The sequence below is a fragment of the Crocodylus siamensis genome, chromosome 6 (assembly GCF_052110815.1).
Source record: "Crocodylus siamensis isolate JL-2025a chromosome 6, ASM5211081v1, whole genome shotgun sequence".
Classification (NCBI taxonomy): domain Eukaryota; kingdom Metazoa; phylum Chordata; order Crocodylia; family Crocodylidae; genus Crocodylus; species Crocodylus siamensis.
The window spans coordinates 11,465,818-11,482,506 of NC_143400.1; the positions used below are offsets into that span (position 1 = coordinate 11,465,818).

Genomic DNA, 16,689 nt, shown 5'->3' on the forward strand with positions numbered 1-16,689 from the left:
GAATATGCACATTTACAATTCAAAGGAGTCTGCAGCTGGATTCAAAATTTCCAGAGGGGTCCCAATATGAAGAATGGTTGAAATCCACTGCACTAAGTAACAATGGTTATATGCACACTGCTAGCTAAGGTCAACTCTAGCAGTCGCCCTCAAGAAGCCCAAGCGACACGAGCCCCTTCCCGCCATCAGATGACGCCTTGTTGCAGCAGCAGACAGAGAGACAAGCAGGAGACAGGCTGACTCCTAGACGTACTTGCCTTGAGGCACTAGTGTGTGGGAATCAGGGTGGCGAGAGCTTGGTTGTGCTCTTGTGGTTGACTGTAATAAGAGGCAGCAGTTGAAGGAAATGCGGTGCGCACGGGTCAGCTGCTAGAAAGAGGCGTGTAGGGGACTGTTTGTGCTTGAGGGTTTCCTTTGCTTTCAGCCAGCCATGGCCATGTCAAACCCCTGGGAGGTGAGGTGAAGAGGAGGCTTGACTTCGCAAAGATCAGGACACTTTTGGTGGGGCTGGGCAGGACTGCTGCTGGGGTGATGACACCAGTGTGTTTGAATGGTGTGATGGACCGAAATGGTTTGAATGGTTTCAGGAACCCAAAAATCCTTGTGAATGAGGGCCCTGGGGCTCAGGGGCTTTGGAAATCCTGAGCTGGCATGCTGAGAGATTATGGCAAGCAATCCTCAGAGGTGACTGGGGGTGATGGAGACTCCTCTCCTACTGAATGGCACAGAGAACTGGTGGCTCTTTCCATCCACCAAGTTAATAGCTTGATATTTGTCATCTGCATTTCTGGTCATTGCTGGGATGACCCATGCTTAAAAGAGGCACCTGGGGATGACTGCAAGACATGTAAGGAAGAAACTTCCTCCTCTTTTCCACAGGGGGAGAGCTCCTCTTGCTGTGGGATGTTGTGACAACATTGTTCAGACAGTGGGAAGTTATTTCCTAATTGATTCTGATGACCTGATTACAGGAAAACAGACACAACAGCCAGAGTCCTCCTAGGTACAGATTCAGACATATCCACAGACTGAAAAGTAGATGTGTTGTTTTCCTAAGCAGAAGACCTGCCCTCTTGCCCTTAGTTCTCTTGTAATTTGATTTTGTTTCAAAAAAGGTCCGCAAATAAACTCTGTGGGCCATTTACCCCCGTGGTACACACACTTGTAATGTCAGTGATACCATATGGGTAAGCATCAGCTGAGCATTTGATCTTTTTCAGATTTTTATCCTCCAAATTTCCCTAGCACCAAAACCACACCTACCACCAGGAAGTCTGGAGGAAACAAGATTGAGAATGAAGCAAAAGTGCCGATATTTATGGACCAAAGAGTTTAAAAGGAAAATAAATCCTGAGACCGATCGAATGTCACTAATGTTAAGATTTATTGTTTGTCATTATCAGTATGAAGACTGGATCAGGAAAGAGAAGAAGGACATTATCCCAGGGGAAGAATTGTTCACAGCTCTGGAGTGAAAGACTCTTTAGAGCACGGTAGAGACATTTATTGTTCAAAGTAACTAGGAAGAGAAGAGAAGTGGCAAGATATGGAAAGAAACGGAAGAGGCTTTCGGCACACAAGACACCATTACATGGCGGTGAACTTAAGAGTTTGGATCTGGCCTGCTCCTTGTTGCTGTGGCTCTTACTTGGGGCACGGTGGAGGGATCTTGCAGCACTGCTTGCTCTGCTGACAGCACTGCACGGGGGGGCAGCATTGCTGCACGGGGACACAACACTGCGGCAGTTGTGGGCAGCACTGGGGCACGGGACAGATGGGCACAGGTTTCTCGATAACGCAGTTAACGGATGTGCTGGAGCTGTGGCAGGACGATTCATGACCGTGGCATCCGTGGGACGAGGATCCGTGGTCGTGGCAAGATCCGTGAGAGCACATCTTTGTGTTGCGTAGGTAAAGCTGCAAGAAACGAGAGTGGGTGAGAGGGACCCCAAGGTGATGCTCAGACCTCCTATCCCTCAGGTTTGTAGGTGCCATGAGAAGATCTGTTTCTTTTGAACTTCTAAGCTAGTTTAGACTTGAACTCCTCATTTGCTTGGAAATTGTTTAGTATTCCCAATCCCAGGTTATGGTTTCACACCAACTTTGAATTTCCCCAGCCAGGTGCTCCTGGCTTCTGAGTGACCAGTTACTCCTAAAACATTGAAGTCTTCCAGTTTGTCTGTAGTTTTCCTTCTCCCTCTATCCCATGCCCTCCACCCCTACCTGTTGTGCTCCAGTCTCTCCCTCTTTTTCTTTTCTTCTGTCCGCTGCTGGTCTGTCTTAATAACTTTTTGTGGTTCTCCAAAGGTGCCAACCAACAGCCAGCGTGCGGGTTGAAGCAAAGCCACATTACAGGCCAAAACAGATAATCTGATCTCGACTCTAGGCAAGGACTGTATGGAAGACCCTGCCCCGGCATGTGAGACAAACAGGAGCAGTGCAATGAGGCTTACCTTGTTCAGCAGCAAGGACCAGTGCAGAGAAGCAAAGGTGAGGGAATGAGGAGGCCTGTTTGGGGAGACCTTTTATACAGGTCCAGGCTCTTGCTGCAGGAAATGAGGCACCCCTGGGAATGGTGACTAAATTCCTTGTGCACCCCTTCTCATGTGTCCTTCTGCCTGCAGTCCCCTTTGACTCATACTTCGTGCTATAAGAATTTCAGCGTGGTACTGATGAAGAGAAAATTACTTTCTTTATTGGGACTTCAAGTGGCGTGTCTGCCCACGCAGCCCCATGGAGCGAGCTGCTGTTATGGGGCAGTGACGACTTCTAGTGGTGTGCCCAGCCCTTCAACCTTGTGGCATCCTGATATTATGTCGGTCATTATAATAATGCAGGGATGTGTAATTACCAGTTGGAGTTCCTATAACTGGTTATATGGGATGGGAAGTGTTGTTGGTTTGCTGGAGGGCACCCAGGGAGTGGATGTCAGAGGCTAGATGAGAGCTGAGAAACTCTGAATATGCAGTCCTGACCTCCCTTCAGCAAAGTCCTCTGCCAACCATCTCAGGGGTTTTTCATTTGCTGCAGGAGTTGTTTCAGTACAGCCTTTCTGATGGTTTGTCCTTGGAGGAACTTTTAAGTCCTGAAGGGGCCCCCACAGATTTCCAGAGTTTGGGTGTTTAGGTCCCATCTGCTCCATCTGACATTGGCTCTTTGTTCCCTGTCGGTGGAGAGTTTCTAAGGCAGAGTTTGGTCTGCACAGATCTGGTAACATCAAGGGATTTTCTAACTGAAGGGCAAATCTGTGGGGCTACTGTCTGCAAGAATTGGTCCATGTTTCATCCTTAGTCACTGTTCTCATTGTCTATGACTGGGTTTGTAAGCACTTTGGGTACCTTTAGCAGAGGTGCTGAAAGGATTGAGGAAGCTGTTTCCTATTCAATGTTAGGAGAATTCAACCAAGGGAGTTAGGTGCTCTTGTAAATTTTGGCAACCACAGGTAGTGACTCACTGCCATCTAGACGGCCTTCTGTCCAGGCTCTAGTCTTTAGAGACTCATCCAGGGCTGTTCCACTGGCTACAGAAAGATGCGATTGCTTTCTGGCATCTCCTGTGGGTTTGGCATAGTGTTGGGGGGAGAACATGCCTTCCACAGGCTGTCGGTTGGAGTGAAAGGAGAGCTAATGAGTTTGTGCCTAGCACAGCCTCGCTCCGTTGACTGGACTGTGGTCCTTCCCCATCTTTTTCTTTCCCTGCAGGGATTGTCTAGTGCAGTTTCTCTAATATTTGCCCCTTAGCAAGGGAGGAGAGGATATCTGAATTATACTTACATGCTGGTTCACTCCGAGTCACATGCCTCCAAGACTGAAATAGGGCACTGTGAGTTGAGATTCTGTGTTTTCCTGAATGCCAGTTTACAAGTCTTTAGTCATATCTTTTAAACAGAGCTCCTGTGGTTTCAGCCAGGTGTGGGCGCATCAAACCCTTGGGGATGAGGCAAAGAGGAGGCTTGACTTCACACACCAAAGGTTAGGGCACCTTTGGGGTGCTGGGTAGGACTGTTGCTGGGGTGATGACACCAGTGTGTTTGAACGGTGTCAGTAGACCAAATGGTTTCACATCCTTGGGACCATGGGCCCTGGGGCTCAGGGTGTTTGGAAAGCCTGAGCTGGCATGCTCAGAGATTATGGCTAGCAATTTTCAGAAGAGGCTGGGGGTGATGGAGACTGCTGAATGGCACAGGGAACGATTTCCTCTTTCCACCCAGTGCTTTAATAGCTTGATATTTGTGGCCTGCTTCTCTGGTGACAACTGGGATGAAGCATGCTTAAAAGAGGAACCTGCTACCTGGGGATCACTACAACACATGTAAGGAAGAAACCTACTCCTCTTTTAGCATGTTACAGGCACGTAGTGATGAACATAAATGGAAGAAGAGAAAACACATAAGAGAAGATGAATGCAGGCAGTAAAGGCTTTAGGCAGTTCTGCCACCATGCCAAAGAGATAAATGGAGCAGGCAGGTCCTGGCGTCCTTCTGGTGGCTGTGGCTCTTACTTGGGGCACGGAGGAGGGAACTTGCAGCACTGCTTGGTCTGCTGACAGCACTTCACGGGCGGGCAGCACTTTTGCACGGGGGGACAGCACTTTTGCATGGGCGGGCAGCATTGCTGCACGGGGGGGCAGCAGGGCTGCACGGGACAGATGGGCACAGGTTTCTCGATGACGCAGTGAACGGACGAGCTAGAGCCGTGGCAGGACGACTCGTGACCGTGGCATCCGTGGGATGAGGATCCGTGGTCGTGGCAAGATCCGCGAGAGCACATCTTTGTGTTGCGTAGGCAAAGCTGCAAGAAAGGGAGAGTGGGTGAGAGGGACCCCGGAGCAATGGTCACATTTCCCTCCTGTGTTTCTGTGGGGCCCTGAGGACACTGGTTTCCTTTGAAGCTGTAAGCTGGCTTCGACCGAATCCCACAGAGCTGCTGTGTGCTCTGTCTGGTATTTCTGGGTTGAGACTACGGTTTCTCAGCTACTGTGGGTGTTTGCAGCTGGATGCACCGGGTTTCAGGGAGATGAGAAATACTGCGAAGACACTGTATCTGCTCCCAGCACGTCACCAGGAAGGACTTGTGGACTTTTTTTCCGTCTGCCCAGGGACGTCTTTTACCACGGTGCAGCTTTGTCGCTTTGGTTGAATATTCCCCCCATTGTCAGTGTATGCTGCGCAGGTCTTTGGTATTACCAGCCAGGCAGTCACAACTCGGAGTGAGGCAAAGCCCCTCTTTAAATCCCACGGATATTTTTGAAAGCCTCTTGCTAAAAAGATACTCTAAGAAAGCTGCTGCTCTGAATCGTAATGAGAAGGATTTTGCTCAGACTTACCGGGTTCAGGAGGAAGGAGAAATGCGGAGGGAGACGATGAGCTGAATGAGGAGGACTGGGACGGGAGAGCTTTTATATGGCGTGGAGCCGCTCTGCGGGAAGTGAGGTGCCTGTCGGCAATGCGGACTTCATTCCTGACATGCCGAGATCCCCGTGCACCTGTTGTATCAGTCTTGTCACAGTTACTGTTTGATTCATTTTTATACTCTAATACTGTCTTGTCCTCCCTGATTCACTGCAAATGAATCCACAGATCAGACGGGGAGTGAGGCAGGCACTTAAACCTCTCTTGTGAGAATGAACCCTTCAGTGACGTGTAGCCATGTGAATACCAGAGAGAGAGAACGATTTCCCAAAGGACAACCTGTAGTACTGAGTCAGTGGAAGGGTGTTTTCCTCTGGGAAATGCCAACTCCTCCTGGCATGTGGTGTAGCGATGGGGAAGCGTGGGTGCATGGGTGCGCGGCACCAGCGAGACAATGTTGGAGGTGTGACATAGCAGTAGGAGGACCTGCTTCTGAATCTCATTTGTCATCTACCCAAACTCTTTCACTGATATTATAAGTAATCTTACTGATTTATTGGAGTTTATTGTAGCTTCCTATTTGTTATGCAATATTTATAGTGGCATTATTTAAAGTTGTTAAATTAATTAATGAATTAATGCAATTAATAATATAAGACATGTAACATTTAAGATATCAATGCAATGCCCCCTGAAAATACACAGAGAGAAAGAGAGAGTGCTTCCTTAACCGAGCCGATGTCCACTAGAGTCTGGTGTTCTTTCCTGTTCAGTCTCTTATAGTTCTCCATGTTTTTTGTGGTGCTGTCCAGCCCTCATGTGCTATGAGTCTAGCTTCTGCTAGCAGGGAGCAGAAAGTGGAGCAGCAAGTTGGGCAGAGAAAGGGGATGAGAGTGGCAGTCAGGGTGGGGGCAGGGAGTATTTCTGGCTCTCCAGCCACAAAGCTGTGCACCCCCCGAGGTGGAGCATGGGGCCCAGATGCTCAGTGCGGAGAACGTGTGCAGGGGCCGGGATTAGAGGCCACTTACAGGAAGCTGTGTGCCCAGAGCTCCATCTCTCTCAGGGGTTCAGGTTCCTGATTCCCCTGTTCAGCTGTGATCCCCTCCCTCCCTCTCCCCATCCCCTTCCCATTTCTCCCCATGTTGTCCAGTAACCGACTGGGGCGAGCAGTGGTGCGATCGTGGGGGCTGGGCTCTAGCTTCCCTGTTGCTCAGGAGAGAGAAACCTCAGCGAGGGGCAGTCGAAGCCGAGAAAAGTCAGAGCTTGGGAAGTGGATCCCTGGGGCAAGGAAAGATCATCCCCGTCTAAACCATCCTAGAGCCGTGTTTGTGTCACCTGTTTGTATAAATTTGAGGACCAACCCTCATGCCCATGCTGGGGGCAGGGAGAGCTGGTGCTCAGACTACAAGGAAGGATTATGGTATGGAGTCGGGGAAGGCAGCATGAATTCCTCAGGGATGCTGAGAGGGTGAATCACTGCCCGAGGGACAACTAAAGGGTTTCTGACACTTGCCCTGGCTCTGTGAAATGGTCTGTAATTCTCCTCGAATTAGTTGTGCGCCTGAGCCTGCAGGCATTGCACTGATTGCATTTTTCCAAAGTTTTGCCAGCAGGGCATAGAGCCAAGTGCTAGAAATTAATGGGAAAGTTGAATTTGTTTTGGCTCCTGAACCCAAAATGGTGTTTTCAGTTTCCGGCTTTGCTTTCCGTCATTTATCACGGGCATACATGAAACACTTTTGTTGTTTCCTAGATTTCCTAGACGTTAGGGCTGGAAGGGACCTCGGGAGATCATCGAGTCCAGCCCCCTGCCCAAAGGGCAGGAAGTCAGCTGGGGTCATAGGAGCCCAGCAAGATAAGCATCCAATTGACTCTTGAAGGTGTTCAATGTAGGTGCTTGAACCACCTCTGAGGGCAGGCTGTTCCAGACCTTGGGGGCTCGGACAGTAAAGAAATTCTTCCTTACGTGCAGCCTGAAACGGTCTTGCAGGAGTTTGTGACCGTTGGACCTCGTCATCCCTTGGGGCGCTCTGGTGAAGAAACGTTCCCCCAGATCCTGGTGGTCACCCCTGATAAACTTATAGGTGGCCATCAGATCACCCCTGAGCCTGCGCTTTTCCAGGCTAAAGAGTCCCCTGGCTCTCAGCCTGTCATCGTAAGATCTGTTTTCCTGCCCTCTGATCATGCGCGTGGCTCTCCTCTGGACTCTCTCAAGCTTCTCCACATCCTTTTTGAATTGTGGGGCCCAAAAGTGGAGGCAGTACTCCAGCTGCGGCCTCACCAAGGCCGAGTACAAGGGGAGAATGACGTCCCGGGATTTGCTGGAGAAGCATCTACGGATGCCAGCCAGCGTTTTGGTTGCTTTACTAGCCGCAGCATCGCATTGCAGGCTCATGTTCATCTTGTGGTCAATGATGACCCCCAAGTCTCTTTCTTCTGTAGTGCTATCCTGCTTAATCCGAGATGCTGGTTAGGAAAGCTTGATCCGGAAGGAGCTGGTGTGAAATGCATGAGGTTTCAATAGTGGTGTCAGGAAAGGAAAACCTGTCTGTGGTGAGCACAGGGTATTGGGGAATGAATTTGGTGGTCGGGTCCCAGTTACGGTAATAGGAGGAGTGAGTGGTGGCATTATGAGCAGGTGGCACCTGCAGTTAGTACAGCCGGCAGTTAGTATTTGGATTTGAAATGCACTGGTTTCTTGAGTTTGACCTTGGCTGAGGCTTTTTTGTGCTCGGCACCATCCATGTGACAAGCGTTGTACAATGTGCGCATCTGGGAGAAGCTGGGGCGGGGAGAGCTGTGAAGGATTATTTCTGTGGGTGGAGAGATGCATGGAGGTGCAGATTTGTGGGTGAGAAAGAGAAGGCAATGAGCTGGGGTTTTGTGCAGGCCCTCGGTGTTCAAGTGCTGTTAAGAAGAAGGAGTGGAGCCAATGGAAAAGGGGTTTGGGGAATCTTGCCAGGCCCCTGTTTGCACATACTGAGGCCTGAAGATCCTCCTCAACTAGCACAAGTGGACGGAGGATATTTGATATTGTGAGATGATGCCACTGACCCAAAGCCAAGGTTTTTCGTGATTATAGTTGGCTTACATAATTCCCTGATACTTATTCCTTGAGTTATACTCTAAAGTCTGTGGAGGTACCGGCTGAGAAAGATGGCAGGAACGACCAGAGTGAAAGGTAAAGAAATCCCCAGAGAGCGCTGCTTTCAGGAAAGAGGAGCTTTATTGTATTTGCATCTCAAATTTGAGACTGAAAAAGGAAATGAGGTAGGAAAAGGACTTTGACAAACACAGAGGAAAAATCAAACCACACATGGTGCCTGAGAAAAGTACTTTGCTCCGTGCAGGGATGATGTCTGCAAGCATGTTACAGGCACGTAGTGATGAACATAAATGGAAGAAGAGAAAACACATAAGAGAAGATGAATGCAGGCAGTAAAGGCTTTAGGCAGTTCTGCCACCATGCCAAAGAGATAAATGGAGCAGGCAGGTCCTGGCGTCCTTCTGGTGGCTGTGGCTCTTACTTGGGGCACGGAGGAGGGAACTTGCAGCACTGCTTGGTCTGCTGACAGCACTTCACGGGCGGGCAGCACTTTTGCACGGGGGGACAGCACTTTTGCATGGGCGGGCAGCATTGCTGCACGGGGGGGCAGCAGGGCTGCACGGGACAGATGGGCACAGGTTTCTCGATGACGCAGTGAACGGACGAGCTAGAGCCGTGGCAGGACGACTCGTGACCGTGGCATCCGTGGGATGAGGATCCGTGGTCGTGGCAAGATCCGCGAGAGCACATCTTTGTGTTGCGTAGGCAAAGCTGCAAGAAAGGGAGAGTGGGTGAGAGGGACCCCGGAGCAATGGTCACATTTCCCTCCTGTGTTTCTGTGGGGCCCTGAGGACACTGGTTTCCTTTGAAGCTGTAAGCTGGCTTCGACCGAATCCCACAGAGCTGCTGTGTGCTCTGTCTGGTATTTCTGGGTTGAGACTACGGTTTCTCAGCTACTGTGGGTGTTTGCAGCTGGATGCACCGGGTTTCAGGGAGATGAGAAATACTGCGAAGACACTGTATCTGCTCCCAGCACGTCACCAGGAAGGACTTGTGGACTTTTCTTCCGTCTGCCCAGGGACGTCTTTTACCACGGTGCAGCTTTGTCGCTTTGGTTGAATATTCCCCCCATTGTCAGTGTATGCTGCGCAGGTCTTTGGTATTACCAGCCAGGCAGTCACAACTCGGAGTGAGGCAAAGCCCCTCTTTAAATCCCACGGATATTTTTGAAAGCCTCTTGCTAAAAAGATACTCTAAGAAAGCTGCTGCTCTGAATCGTAATGAGAAGGATTTTGCTCAGACTTACCGGGTTCAGGAGGAAGGAGAAATGCGGAGGGAGACGATGAGCTGAATGAGGAGGACTGGGACGGGAGAGCTTTTATATGGCGTGGAGCCGCTCTGCGGGAAGTGAGGTGCCTGTCGGCAATGCGGACTTCATTCCTGACATGCCGAGATCCCCGTGCACCTGTTGTATCAGTCTTGTCACAGTTACTGTTTGATTCATTTTTATACTCTAATACTGTCTTGTCCTCCCTGATTCACTGCAAATGAATCCACAGATCAGACGGGGAGTGAGGCAGGCACTTAAACCTCTCTTGTGAGAATGAACCCTTCAGTGACGTGTAGCCATGTGAATACCAGAGAGAGAGAACGATTTCCCAAAGGACAACCTGTAGTACTGAGTCAGTGGAAGGGTGTTTTCCTCTGGGAAATGCCAACTCCTCCTGGCATGTGGTGTAGCGATGGGGAAGCGTGGGTGCATGGGTGCGCGGCACCAGCGAGACAATGTTGGAGGTGTGACATAGCAGTAGGAGGACCTGCTTCTGAATCTCATTTGTCATCTACCCAAACTCTTTCACTGATATTATAAGTAATCTTACTGATTTATTGGAGTTTATTGTAGCTTCCTATTTGTTATGCAATATTTATAGTGGCATTATTTAAAGTTGTAATTAATAATATAAGACATGTAACATTTAAGATATCAATGCAATGCCCCCTGAAAATACACAGAGAGAAAGAGAGAGTGCTTCCTTAACCGAGCCGATGTCCACTAGAGTCTGGTGTTCTTTCCTGTTCAGTCTCTTATAGTTCTCCATGTTTTTTGTGGTGCTGTCCAGCCCTCATGTGCTATGAGTCTAGCTTCTGCTAGCAGGGAGCAGAAAGTGGAGCAGCAAGTTGGGCAGAGAAAGGGGATGAGAGTGGCAGTCAGGGTGGGGGCAGGGAGTATTTCTGGCTCTCCAGCCACAAAGCTGTGCACCCCCCGAGGTGGAGCATGGGGCCCAGATGCTCAGTGCGGAGAACGTGTGCAGGGGCCGGGATTAGAGGCCACTTACAGGAAGCTGTGTGCCCAGAGCTCCATCTCTCTCAGGGGTTCAGGTTCCTGATTCCCCTGTTCAGCTGTGATCCCCTCCCTCCCTCTCCCCATCCCCTTCCCATTTCTCCCCATGTTGTCCAGTAACCGACTGGGGCGAGCAGTGGTGCGATCGTGGGGGCTGGGCTCTAGCTTCCCTGTTGCTCAGGAGAGAGAAACCTCAGCGAGGGGCAGTCGAAGCCGAGAAAAGTCAGAGCTTGGGAAGTGGATCCCTGGGGCAAGGAAAGATCATCCCCGTCTAAACCATCCTAGAGCCGTGTTTGTGTCACCTGTTTGTATAAATTTGAGGACCAACCCTCATGCCCATGCTGGGGGCAGGGAGAGCTGGTGCTCAGACTACAAGGAAGGATTATGGTATGGAGTCGGGGAAGGCAGCATGAATTCCTCAGGGATGCTGAGAGGGTGAATCACTGCCCGAGGGACAACTAAAGGGTTTCTGACACTTGCCCTGGCTCTGTGAAATGGTCTGTAATTCTCCTCGAATTAGTTGTGCGCCTGAGCCTGCAGGCATTGCACTGATTGCATTTTTCCAAAGTTTTGCCAGCAGGGCATAGAGCCAAGTGCTAGAAATTAATGGGAAAGTTGAATTTGTTTTGGCTCCTGAACCCAAAATGGTGTTTTCAGTTTCCGGCTTTGCTTTCCGTCATTTATCACGGGCATACATGAAACACTTTTGTTGTTTCCTAGATTTCCTAGACGTTAGGGCTGGAAGGGACCTCGGGAGATCATCGAGTCCAGCCCCCTGCCCAAAGGGCAGGAAGTCAGCTGGGGTCATAGGAGCCCAGCAAGATAAGCATCCAATTGACTCTTGAAGGTGTTCAATGTAGGTGCTTGAACCACCTCTGAGGGCAGGCTGTTCCAGACCTTGGGGGCTCGGACAGTAAAGAAATTCTTCCTTACGTGCAGCCTGAAACGGTCTTGCAGGAGTTTGTGACCGTTGGACCTCGTCATCCCTTGGGGCGCTCTGGTGAAGAAACGTTCCCCCAGATCCTGGTGGTCACCCCTGATAAACTTATAGGTGGCCATCAGATCACCCCTGAGCCTGCGCTTTTCCAGGCTAAAGAGTCCCCTGGCTCTCAGCCTGTCATCGTAAGATCTGTTTTCCTGCCCTCTGATCATGCGCGTGGCTCTCCTCTGGACTCTCTCAAGCTTCTCCACATCCTTTTTGAATTGTGGGGCCCAAAAGTGGAGGCAGTACTCCAGCTGCGGCCTCACCAAGGCCGAGTACAAGGGGAGAATGACGTCCCGGGATTTGCTGGAGAAGCATCTACGGATGCCAGCCAGCGTTTTGGTTGCTTTACTAGCCGCAGCATCGCATTGCAGGCTCGTGTTCATCTTGTGGTCAATGATGACCCCCAAGTCTCTTTCTTCTGTAGTGCTATCCTGCTTAATCCGAGATGCTGGTTAGGAAAGCTTGATCCGGAAGGAGCTGGTGTGAAATGCATGAGGTTTCAATAGTGGTGTCAGGAAAGGAAAACCTGTCTGTGGTGAGCACAGGGTATTGGGGAATGAATTTGGTGGTCGGGTCCCAGTTACGGTAATAGGAGGAGTGAGTGGTGGCATTATGAGCAGGTGGCACCTGCAGTTAGTACAGCCGGCAGTTAGTATTTGGATTTGAAATGCACTGGTTTCTTGAGTTTGACCTTGGCTGAGGCTTTTTTGTGCTCGGCACCATCCATGTGACAAGCGTTGTACAATGTGCGCATCTGGGAGAAGCTGGGGCGGGGAGAGCTGTGAAGGATTATTTCTGTGGGTGGAGAGATGCATGGAGGTGCAGATTTGTGGGTGAGAAAGAGAAGGCAATGAGCTGGGGTTTTGTGCAGGCCCTCGGTGTTCAAGTGCTGTTAAGAAGAAGGAGTGGAGCCAATGGAAAAGGGGTTTGGGGAATCTTGCCAGGCCCCTGTTTGCACATACTGAGGCCTGAAGATCCTCCTCAACTAGCACAAGTGGACGGAGGATATTTGATATTGTGAGATGATGCCACTGACCCAAAGCCAAGGTTTTTCGTGATTATAGTTGGCTTACATAATTCCCTGATACTTATTCCTTGAGTTATACTCTAAAGTCTGTGGAGGTACCGGCTGAGAAAGATGGCAGGAACGACCAGAGTGAAAGGTAAAGAAATCCCCAGAGAGCGCTGCTTTCAGGAAAGAGGAGCTTTATTGTATTTGCATCTCAAATTTGAGACTGAAAAAGGAAATGAGGTAGGAAAAGGACTTTGACAAACACAGAGGAAAAATCAAACCACACATGGTGCCTGAGAAAAGTACTTTGCTCCGTGCAGGGATGATGTCTGCAAGCATGTTACAGGCACGTAGTGATGAACATAAATGGAAGAAGAGAAAACACATAAGAGAAGATGAATGCAGGCAGTAAAGGCTTTAGGCAGTTCTGCCACCATGCCAAAGAGATAAATGGAGCAGGCAGGTCCTGGCGTCCTTCTGGTGGCTGTGGCTCTTACTTGGGGCACGGAGGAGGGAACTTGCAGCACTGCTTGGTCTGCTGACAGCACTTCACGGGCGGGCAGCACTTTTGCACGGGGGGACAGCACTTTTGCATGGGCGGGCAGCATTGCTGCACGGGGGGGCAGCAGGGCTGCACGGGACAGATGGGCACAGGTTTCTCGATGACGCAGTGAACGGACGAGCTAGAGCCGTGGCAGGACGACTCGTGACCGTGGCATCCGTGGGATGAGGATCCGTGGTCGTGGCAAGATCCGCGAGAGCACATCTTTGTGTTGCGTAGGCAAAGCTGCAAGAAAGGGAGAGTGGGTGAGAGGGACCCCGGAGCAATGGTCACATTTCCCTCCTGTGTTTCTGTGGGGCCCTGAGGACACTGGTTTCCTTTGAAGCTGTAAGCTGGCTTCGACCGAATCCCACAGAGCTGCTGTGTGCTCTGTCTGGTATTTCTGGGTTGAGACTACGGTTTCTCAGCTACTGTGGGTGTTTGCAGCTGGATGCACCGGGTTTCAGGGAGATGAGAAATACTGCGAAGACACTGTATCTGCTCCCAGCACGTCACCAGGAAGGACTTGTGGACTTTTTTTCCGTCTGCCCAGGGACGTCTTTTACCACGGTGCAGCTTTGTCGCTTTGGTTGAATATTCCCCCCATTGTCAGTGTATGCTGCGCAGGTCTTTGGTATTACCAGCCAGGCAGTCACAACTCGGAGTGAGGCAAAGCCCCTCTTTAAATCCCACGGATATTTTTGAAAGCCTCTTGCTAAAAAGATACTCTAAGAAAGCTGCTGCTCTGAATCGTAATGAGAAGGATTTTGCTCAGACTTACCGGGTTCAGGAGGAAGGAGAAATGCGGAGGGAGACGATGAGCTGAATGAGGAGGACTGGGACGGGAGAGCTTTTATATGGCGTGGAGCCGCTCTGCGGGAAGTGAGGTGCCTGTCGGCAATGCGGACTTCATTCCTGACATGCCGAGATCCCCGTGCACCTGTTGTATCAGTCTTGTCACAGTTACTGTTTGATTCATTTTTATACTCTAATACTGTCTTGTCCTCCCTGATTCACTGCAAATGAATCCACAGATCAGACGGGGAGTGAGGCAGGCACTTAAACCTCTCTTGTGAGAATGAACCCTTCAGTGACGTGTAGCCATGTGAATACCAGAGAGAGAGAACGATTTCCCAAAGGACAACCTGTAGTACTGAGTCAGTGGAAGGGTGTTTTCCTCTGGGAAATGCCAACTCCTCCTGGCATGTGGTGTAGCGATGGGGAAGCGTGGGTGCATGGGTGCGCGGCACCAGCGAGACAATGTTGGAGGTGTGACATAGCAGTAGGAGGACCTGCTTCTGAATCTCATTTGTCATCTACCCAAACTCTTTCACTGATATTATAAGTAATCTTACTGATTTATTGGAGTTTATTGTAGCTTCCTATTTGTTATGCAATATTTATAGTGGCATTATTTAAAGTTGTTAAATTAATTAATGAATTAATGCAATTAATAATATAAGACATGTAACATTTAAGATATCAATGCAATGCCCCCTGAAAATACACAGAGAGAAAGAGAGAGTGCTTCCTTAACCGAGCTTCCTTAACTTCGTTAACCGAGCCGATGTCCACTAGAGTCTGGTGTTCTTTCCTGTTCAGTCTCTTATAGTTCTCCATGTTTTTTGTGGTGCTGTCCAGCCCTCATGTGCTATGAGTCTAGCTTCTGCTAGCAGGGAGCAGAAAGTGGAGCAGCAAGTTGGGCAGAGAAAGGGGATGAGAGTGGCAGTCAGGGTGGGGGCAGGGAGTATTTCTGGCTCTCCAGCCACAAAGCTGTGCACCCCCCGAGGTGGAGCATGGGGCCCAGATGCTCAGTGCGGAGAACGTGTGCAGGGGCCGGGATTAGAGGCCACTTACAGGAAGCTGTGTGCCCAGAGCTCCATCTCTCTCAGGGGTTCAGGTTCCTGATTCCCCTGTTCAGCTGTGATCCCCTCCCTCCCTCTCCCCATCCCCTTCCCATTTCTCCCCATGTTGTCCAGTAACCGACTGGGGCGAGCAGTGGTGCGATCGTGGGGGCTGGGCTCTAGCTTCCCTGTTGCTCAGGAGAGAGAAACCTCAGCGAGGGGCAGTCGAAGCCGAGAAAAGTCAGAGCTTGGGAAGTGGATCCCTGGGGCAAGGAAAGATCATCCCCGTCTAAACCATCCTAGAGCCGTGTTTGTGTCACCTGTTTGTATAAATTTGAGGACCAACCCTCATGCCCATGCTGGGGGCAGGGAGAGCTGGTGCTCAGACTACAAGGAAGGATTATGGTATGGAGTCGGGGAAGGCAGCATGAATTCCTCAGGGATGCTGAGAGGGTGAATCACTGCCCGAGGGACAACTAAAGGGTTTCTGACACTTGCCCTGGCTCTGTGAAATGGTCTGTAATTCTCCTCGAATTAGTTGTGCGCCTGAGCCTGCAGGCATTGCACTGATTGCATTTTTCCAAAGTTTTGCCAGCAGGGCATAGAGCCAAGTGCTAGAAATTAATGGGAAAGTTGAATTTGTTTTGGCTCCTGAACCCAAAATGGTGTTTTCAGTTTCCGGCTTTGCTTTCCGTCATTTATCACGGGCATACATGAAACACTTTTGTTGTTTCCTAGATTTCCTAGACGTTAGGGCTGGAAGGGACCTCGGGAGATCATCGAGTCCAGCCCCCTGCCCAAAGGGCAGGAAGTCAGCTGGGGTCATAGGAGCCCAGCAAGATAAGCATCCAATTGACTCTTGAAGGTGTTCAATGTAGGTGCTTGAACCACCTCTGAGGGCAGGCTGTTCCAGACCTTGGGGGCTCGGACAGTAAAGAAATTCTTCCTTACGTGCAGCCTGAAACGGTCTTGCAGGAGTTTGTGACCGTTGGACCTCGTCATCCCTTGGGGCGCTCTGGTGAAGAAACGTTCCCCCAGATCCTGGTGGTCACCCCTGATAAACTTATAGGTGGCCATCAGATCACCCCTGAGCCTGCGCTTTTCCAGGCTAAAGAGTCCCCTGGCTCTCAGCCTGTCATCGTAAGATCTGTTTTCCTGCCCTCTGATCATGCGCGTGGCTCTCCTCTGGACTCTCTCAAGCTTCTCCACATCCTTTTTGAATTGTGGGGCCCAAAAGTGGAGGCAGTACTCCAGCTGCGGCCTCACCAAGGCCGAGTACAAGGGGAGAATGACGTCCCGGGATTTGCTGGAGAAGCATCTACGGATGCCAGCCAGCGTTTTGGTTGCTTTACTAGCCGCAGCATCGCATTGCAGGCTCGTGTTCATCTTGTGGTCAATGATGACCCCCAAGTCTCTTTCTTCTGTAGTGCTATCCTGCTTAATCCGAGATGCTGGTTAGGAAAGCTTGATCCGGAAGGAGCTGGTGTGAAATGCATGAGGTTTCAATAGTGGTGTCAGGAAAGGAAAACCTGTCTGTGGTGAGCACAGGGTATTGGGGAATGAATTTGGT

The 16,689-nt window shown here is 50.3% G+C and overlaps 1 protein-coding gene across 1 annotated transcript; it reads right to left on the reverse strand.

Annotated features, from left to right (window-relative positions):
- Positions 1-4,366: 4,366 nt before the first annotated feature.
- Positions 4,367-14,195, reverse strand: LOC149861052 (uncharacterized). Its single transcript, XM_090053713.1, has 6 exons — positions 14,057-14,195; positions 13,232-13,521; positions 9,703-9,757; positions 8,878-9,167; positions 5,326-5,380; positions 4,367-4,790 (listed from the first exon to the last, which is right to left on the reverse strand). The coding sequence occupies exons 2-6, from the start codon at positions 13,498-13,500 to the stop codon at positions 4,497-4,499; spliced, it is 963 nt and encodes a 320-aa protein (XP_089909839.1). The 5' UTR covers positions 13,501-13,521; positions 14,057-14,195; the 3' UTR covers positions 4,367-4,496.
- Between the last annotated feature and the right edge of the window lie 2,494 nt (positions 14,196-16,689).

Bases quoted from the DNA above. Each gene is read 5' to 3' on its own strand.
- LOC149861052 (XM_090053713.1), bottom strand. From the start codon at position 13,500: ATGTGCTCTCGCGGATCTTGCCACGACCACGGATCCTCATCCCACGGA. The intron at 5,381-8,877 runs GTAAGAGCCACA...CTCCCGTCCCAG, and splicing joins TTCCCTCCTCCGTGCCCCAA to TCCTCCTCATTCAGCTCATC. The intron at 4,791-5,325 runs GTAAGTCTGAGC...CCTTTCTTGCAG, and splicing joins TCTCCTTCCTCCTGAACCCG to CTTTGCCTACGCAACACAAA.